This window comes from Hoplias malabaricus, chromosome 10 (genome assembly GCF_029633855.1).
Source record: "Hoplias malabaricus isolate fHopMal1 chromosome 10, fHopMal1.hap1, whole genome shotgun sequence".
NCBI classification, from domain to species: domain Eukaryota; kingdom Metazoa; phylum Chordata; class Actinopteri; order Characiformes; family Erythrinidae; genus Hoplias; species Hoplias malabaricus.
This window is the reverse complement of record NC_089809.1, coordinates 43,218,810-43,226,309: the sequence shown is the minus strand read 5'-3', so window position 1 is coordinate 43,226,309 and position 7,500 is coordinate 43,218,810. Positions and strand designations below refer to the sequence as shown.

The 7,500-nt window shown below is 43.9% G+C and overlaps 1 protein-coding gene across 4 annotated transcripts in view; it reads right to left on the bottom strand.

Annotated features, from left to right (window-relative positions):
• Positions 1-7,500, bottom strand: part of rb1cc1 (RB1-inducible coiled-coil 1) — a 36,412-nt gene that overhangs the window by 16,673 nt on the left and 12,239 nt on the right. For all 4 annotated transcript variants that reach the window (XM_066682500.1, XM_066682502.1, XM_066682501.1 and 1 more), the window contains 8 exons: positions 6,887-7,057; positions 5,639-5,823; positions 4,829-5,015; positions 3,528-3,609; positions 3,339-3,403; positions 3,114-3,217; positions 1,765-1,891; positions 1-1,564 (listed from right to left, as the gene is read on the bottom strand). The exon at positions 1-1,564 is cut by the window's left edge and continues 370 nt beyond it. In XM_066682500.1, coding sequence (XP_066538597.1) covers positions 1-1,564; positions 1,765-1,891; positions 3,114-3,217; positions 3,339-3,403; positions 3,528-3,609; positions 4,829-5,015; positions 5,639-5,823; positions 6,887-7,057 — 2,485 coding nt within the window. The remainder of the gene's footprint in view (positions 1,565-1,764; positions 1,892-3,113; positions 3,218-3,338; positions 3,404-3,527; positions 3,610-4,828; positions 5,016-5,638; positions 5,824-6,886; positions 7,058-7,500) is intronic.

Here is a 7,500-nt window from a genome sequence, read left to right as displayed (position 1 = left end):
TGAGGGTGGAGAACTCATGACGAAGCAGCGTGCTCTCTTTCTCATGCCGATCCACCAGCTCAGAGATGCAGTGGTCTTTTTCCAACCGCATCAGCGCCCGCAGCTCGGCAAGGCCCAGCTCGTACTCTTCGTTCTTTTTCTGCAGCTGCTGCATCAGTGTATTTACCTGCTCCTGCAGAGCTGCTGTCTGTGAGGACATCTCGGTTTTCAGGGTCTCCTCCTGCTGGGCTTTGGCTTCCTCGTACTGGAGGCGCAGCTCCTCCGTCTCTGACTCTTTCAAGGCCATCTCCACTTCCAGCTTGCAGCGAGCATCAGCAAGTTCAGCTACGCGAGCCTCGTAGTCTTTAAAGCGGCCCTCCCTCTCCTTTCGCTCCACAGAGAAAGACTCTGTCACCTCTTTGAGTTTGGCCTGGTTCTCCTGGGCCAGAGAGTCCAGGACGTTCTGGTGGTCCCGTTTCAGGGTCTCCAGGATGGTTTGGTGCTCCTGTCTCACGCGGGCCTCCAGCTCTTGGAGACGATTCTTCTCAGCGTTCTCCATCTCCTGTCGTATTTTCTGCTGGCTGCGCTCAATCTCGACGTGCAGACTCTCTAGCTGGCTGGCGAGTGAACCTTTGGAAAGCTGCGCATCCCGGAGCACCACACTCTGCTCTGAGAGCTTCTTCTCCAGCTCCTGCACAGTCTGCTGGTGGCAGCTCCGTAATTCCTCCAGCGAGCGCTCCCTCTCACTCTCCAGCTGAGCCAGCTCTTTCTCCTTGCGCTCCACAAGCCCTTCCAGCTCGAGCATGGCCCGCTGAACATCCCTCACAATGTTGCGGTTACCTTCCAGCTCCTTGTTGAGATCGAGGATCTGCTTTTCGTTCTCTGCTTTCAAGTTCTCCATTTCTTTCTGATGCATCTCCCCCTGTTCCTCTTCATGACAGCATTTAATGCTGTCGACTACACTGTGCACTTCAGAGCTCATCTTTTTCAGAGCGAAGCCAAAGTCCCACTGTTCTTTTAAAACAAGACAGCGGAAATGGGTTAAATCATCCCTCACTTTCCTCAAGCTGCTCTGCGACTCCTCGGCAGCCGAACGATACTTGTCCACGGTCAGCTTGAGGTCTGTGATTCTGGAGTTCTCCCTCTCCAACGTGGTGGTGTCCTGGATGCGTTTGCTATCTATGGCATTGATGACTGAGGAGTAAAGGGACTCTACCATCATCTCGGGGCTGGTAGGGTCGCTGATGGCATTGGGCGACGTTACATTCTCTTCGATCACAAACTCATTGACCGCAGACATGAAGTCAGACTCAGGGCTCTCTGCCAGCGAGTCCAGATCCAGTGAACCTTGCTGGAGTACAGGATCCATGTTGGGGTGCCCTATGGTTTCAAAATCAAATGTATGGGCGTCTATGCTGTCAGGCGACAGATCCTCCAAAGGGGCTGGAAGGGGAAGAGGCTGACAGGATGGGGACTGCAGAGTGAGGGAGGATGGTGCTTTAGAAGAGGTAGGTGTGGTCTCTGCTCTACTTTCTGCCCTGGGGGTTAACACCGTTGGTCTCTGTGTACTCTGGCTCCCAGAAACCTACAAGGAGACATCATCTGCATTAAAGCACATCCCCATCGTAATCAGAAATGAACTGTTTATCTGTAATTTAGGGTTCTATTTGCTTTATCTACTTCAACAGAAGTCCACTCCTACAAGTACAATCACAAATGAAACTAGAATTCATGACTTATGACATTTGTAGGAGGATACATTTTTAATTAAAAGGCATCACGTACCCTCAGTTCACTGAGCAGGTCTGTGATAGTTTGAGACATCTCATCTACACTCTGCGCTGCCTGCACTAGCTGGTGAAGGGCCTCCACGTGGTGGTTTAGAGGTTCAAAGTCACACAGTGATGGAACCCTAAGGGAAAACAAATAAAAAGCACAGGTGTTAGAAGATTTAATGCAATTACAGGCCAAAGGCCTGTCACAGTGGCCATATTTATGGCTGATATATCGTCTCATAAATAATCACAATCAATGATATTACTGTCATTTTAAAACCATTTTACGCCACTGATGTTATTATTATAACAGCATAATAATGCAGTTACACCGCTTTATAAAGCAATTAACTTTCAGCAAAAATACTGTTATTAAGAATATTCAGAAATTAGACCTGGAATATATATATATAGCTCTAGAACAAAAAAAGAAAACTGAAAACCAGAGAGCAGACCAGTAAACGCAATGGGCAGTAAAACTTATGAAGGAAATGTCCATATATTTCAATAATATCATTGTTATGACAGGCCTAGTCGGGACGCTGTGTAAAATGTAAATAAAATGAGAATGCGACTCTATATTTATTTTAAATACTTTAAAGACAACATCTCATACACTGAAAAATATATACATCAGAATACAGAGTCGTGTCCGCTTTAATGCAGTGCTGTCTGAGGGCCTGAAGACCTTTACCAGTCAATAATGATTTTAGTCCCTTTCACAGAGATTTCTCCAGATTCAGTGAATGGTGATATGCTGTAGATGATAACATCTCAAAGTTCTTTACACTTTTTATGTTAAGGGTGTGCTGCATTTGTTGCACTATTTGCCACATAGTCTTTCACAGAGTGGTGAGCTTGTCTCCATCTTTACTCCCGTAAGACTGTGCTTCTCTGGGTTGCTCTTTAAGACCCAGTTGTTGCAGACCTGTGGCTGATTAAACTGTTTATTTGTGACATGTTCTACCAGGAGATTTACCAGCAGTATTACAAAATATTACCCATCACCTTCCACGCATGCCAATTTTTTACAAACACGTAGCTGGCATCAAATTCAAAATGGACAAATATGACTTGTACCTTATTGTGTTATATTTTTATTTCCATTTCACACAGCATCCTAAAATTTTGGAAAGATGATGCAATACATTCAATACCTATCCCACACCATTCATGACTAGTAACGTCATACAGTCCTGATACAACCACAAAAAAAAAAATATATATATATATATATATATATATATATATATATATATATATATATATATATATATATATATATAAATATTTAACATGAAGCAAAGTTCTGTTCACAATAAATTAGCCTGTAGTAGTTGTAAGAGCCAGACACTTTACCTGAGAAAAGGCTGCACTTCAGCAGGACAGCAGCTCTTCAGATACTGCAGGTCAGATAGGGAGATGTCTGGAAGCTCAAAGTCAAACCTGCGAGGCTTTCTAGTCTGAAATTTAGAATAAAAATGAATAAATAAAAATTAAAAAAGAGAGACAATGAGACAGAGATCCTCACAATCCCCTAAAATAACAGCTAAATCAGCACTGCACCGGCGCTCAAATACTTACACAGAATGATGTGGGAGGCCATGAGTCAAGTCCTCGAAACAGGCGATTTCTGAGGAATGACTTTCCTGCAACGCAGATCAAAGGGACATTTTCTAAATAAGTGCCTCAAAAGGGATCTCTGTGTTCTACATCCACACGGACTGAAGATCTGTAGCTCTGAGAGAACACAAACTGTAAGCTCATACTCACTGAACAACTTGCCAAACGTTTCCCTTTTGGCCTTCTCCGCTTCATAGAGGTTTTTCCCGTCCTTAACCAGGGCATTCGCCCACTGAGGAAACACAATCAAAGAAGAACACGTTCCCACTGAGAGCTCTCAACAAATACTATAAATGAATAAATAGGAAAAGTATAGAACTCAAGAAATGGAGTGAGAAATGAGGTATGGATTTCAGCTAATGTTCTATATATGCTTTTATTATTATTATTATTTGCATAGTATTTGTATTAATCCTATGAGAAATACTCATACATCATTAATAATTTTAAAGCTGTTCATTCATTTTCATTCTTTGTCCTAGTGACCCATCCATGGATCTAGTCTGGTGCTGAAGAAAACCAACACAACACACAGCATTGTATTTAATGAGCAATAATGTGTAACCATTCCTTTTACACAATTAAATTCTGATTTACATATGTTACAGCTGTTTACTCCTATACACAGTGCTGTAACTGTATGTAGGAGTAAACGGCTGTAGCTGGTGTGTGTCATTGTATCAGTGCTGTAACTGTATGTAGGAGTAAACGGCAGTAGCTGGTGTGAGTCAGTATTTCGGTGCTGTAACTGTATGTAGGAGTAAACGGCTGTAGCTGGTGTCCGTCAGTATTTCGGTGCTGTAACTGTATGTAGGAGTAAACGGCTGTAGCTGGTGTGTGTCAGTGTTTCAGTGCTGTAACTGTATGTAGGAGTAAACGGCTGTAGCTGGTGTGTGTCAGTGTTTCGGTGCTGTAACTGTATGTAGGAGTAAACGGCTGTAGCTGATGTCCGTCAGTATTTCGGTGCTGTAACTGTATGTAGGAGTAAACGGCTGTAGCTGGTGTGTGTCAGTGTTTCAGTGCTGTAACTGTATGTAGGAGTAAACGGCTGTAGCTGGTGTGTGTCAGTGTTTCGGTGCTGTAACTGTATGTAGGAGTAAACGGCTGTAGCTGGTGTGTGTCAGTGTTTCGGTGCTGTAACTGTATGTAGGAGTAAACGGCTGTAGCTGGTGTGAGTCAGTATTTCGGTGATGTAACTGTATGTAGGAGTAAACAGCTGTAGCTGGTGTGTGTCAGTGTTTCAGTGCTGTAACTGTATGTAGGAGTAAACGGCTGTTGCCAGTGTGTGTCAGTGTTTTAGTGAGGTGTAACTATGTTAATATGCAGGTTCTCGTTTACTATCCTGAAGTCCAAAATCACCAAGAGATTTTGGTCCTACAGTTGTCATAAAGACTGCTACTATATGCCACAATGTTCTGCTCCCTACTGTGTGTTTGAAACCACCCCCTCACCTCTCTGTAGTGCCTGACAAACATTTTTCTGCGGACCACCTCCACCACGGCTAGACAGTACATCTGTGGGACAGTGCTGAGGGCCTCCACTACACGCACTCGCTCCAGCAGCTCAGTCAACAGCCGTAGGAGAGCCTGCAGCTTCTCTCCGTCCTGGTCAGCGTGGAGCATCACATAACAGCACCATCTATAGACAAGATCCCCAAAACCCCAGTGAGGAAATTTGTAATGCATAAGCGCAACTGCTCTGCCATACAGAGAGACATTACTACATGGCAGTGCAGACCCCAACGATCCCCATCATCCATCGTTCCTCACCAATTCCTCCAGAATTCACAGTAGAACTAAACTCTGATGGGTGCTGCTCGTTCCTGCTGCTGCATGCACTCTGTACTCCATTAACACAGAAGGGTGTGTGCATCAATCTGTATTGGCTGCATTTTAGTTGTTTCTGCCTGTCAGAATCATTCTGACTAACTGCTGCTTACCTTCCATTTGGTCTTCCATGTATTTTTCTGTGTCTCTGCCCACCAGTGTGTGATGTGGTCAGTGGTGAAGCAGTGCAATGGTCCACCCACAAGGGCCACTACTGCTATAGAACTAAGATAGTGAATATACAGTTCCCACTTACAGAAACTTATTAAGAAAGCTGCAATATGTGAAATGTTTGTCACCTCAAAAACAGGTTGCACGGTGGAAAGAGAAGCCCTGATGCTAATTACAATGTCTCTTAGGGACATTTTCAGAGTGATTGCTCAGAGTCCACAGTCGCTGATTTTCTATGGTTAGCTCAAAGAAGACTCAGCTTACTTGAGACGGACTTGCAGGTTGTTGGCCAGTTCTTGTTTGGCAGTGGTGCACTTCTGTTTAATGTCCAGAAGCTTCCTGTGATTGGTCAGCATAATCATTAGCTGGTTGGCGTGACTAAGACACAGGTCCGGCAGCACTGAAGTGTCCTTCAGGTTTTCAGCCCTCTTCTGATTGGCTAGAAATCCCTGCAAAATAATTAGACCAAAGAAAAATGTTTTGGATTGGTATAAGAGAGGACAACTGCTGCAGAACAAAAACACTTGTACTCAATGGAAAAACAGCATAACACAGTTGTAACTGCACTCATGTAGTGTGCATTTAAATCCATCATTTGTTTACTTTGTACGACTACATATGAGTGTAGTTATTATAAATAATTGAATGTTAAATATGTTATTACTATTATTTTGAGGTTGTGTAAGCTCAGTTGTCTCTGGAGTTTTCACATGAGCTTGATTCGCCCACCTGCAAGCTAAAAGTGAGCATGCTATTCCATATGCTTCAGTTAGAGCAGGGGTGTCAAACTAAATCCACAAAGGGCCAGTGTGAGTGCAGCTTTTCCCTTCAACCAAGTCCTACTGAAAGTCAAGAGCTCTGTGATTATAAACGGGGGGAATGAGGTGTGGCTTCTGCTTGGTTGGAAAGAAAACCTGCGCCCACACCGTCCCTCCATGGATTTGGTTGGACGCCCCTGAGTTAAAGTGTCAAGAAAGATTTTGATTTCATTTAAACGGAAAGAAACTGTTGAGGACTAAAGACAATTCCCTTCTTTGTAGCACGAGAACAACGGGTTTTCACCATAATTCCCGCTAAGCACAGGCAGACACTAGTGGTTTTCTTGCTACTGATTTATTAGAAGCTTTCCTTCTCCAAATCCACCATGAAAAATAAAGACAAACTGACAACAAATACAAAGTCAGCAGAAAACAACAGCACGCATGGCATGTGAAATAATGCAGACAAATACCTCACTGGCTGCGAGCTACAAAGAAGGGGACTGTCTTTAATCCTCAGCACATTCTTTCACATGAACAAAATCAAATTAGGGTCTTTCTTGACACTTTAACTGGAGAATATGGGAGACCAGGCTCACTGTAGGCTCGCAGGTGGGTGAATCGAGTTCACAATAATAACGATTACATCCTTAACATTAAATAATTTATAACATCCAGACTTTAAAGTAAAGTAATTATATATATCTTGTATGTACTCTATATGACTGCAGTTACATTAGTGGAAGTGACGTACCTGAGCAAGTTCCTTCTGTTCATTGACGAGCTTTTTGCAGCTGGCTATCATTTGGTCGAGTGCGTACAATCTGTCTTCAAGCCCTTTGATGGCTTTCATGTTCTGATTATCCAGTTTTGTAATAGTGTCTCGACAGTCATTCAGAAACGGCTGAATAATCCGTGGATCAAGCTGTAAAACAAATAACACATGAACACATTAATGGGGGCATATCCTCTCTCGTCTCCACAGTGGAACACAGTTCTGTTTCTTAATGAAGCGTCTGTGACCCGCTTTTGGTCCAAACCCCACGAGCCCCACAGCAGTGTTCTCCCCCTGTGTAAACAGCCCCTGTTCAGAACGCCCGCTTTCAGCACCTGTTCCTTTAAATGATAATGAGCCGCTCGCTGTTCACCCCGACCCCGAGCGCACAGCAGTGAGGAGCGAGGAGCAGAAGCTCTGGTTTTTAGCCGTTTTCACTCTGTTCTCTTTCTTCTCCGTTTTTACTCAGTGCTCTTATTTCTCCGCGCTCGTTGTCTGCTCTGCGGTGTTTAACCTTGTCTTTGCGCTCTCGCGTAAACGTGGGGCTGTGATTGGACAGACTCGGACGAGGGGGCGGGGCCATTCTAAAGTAT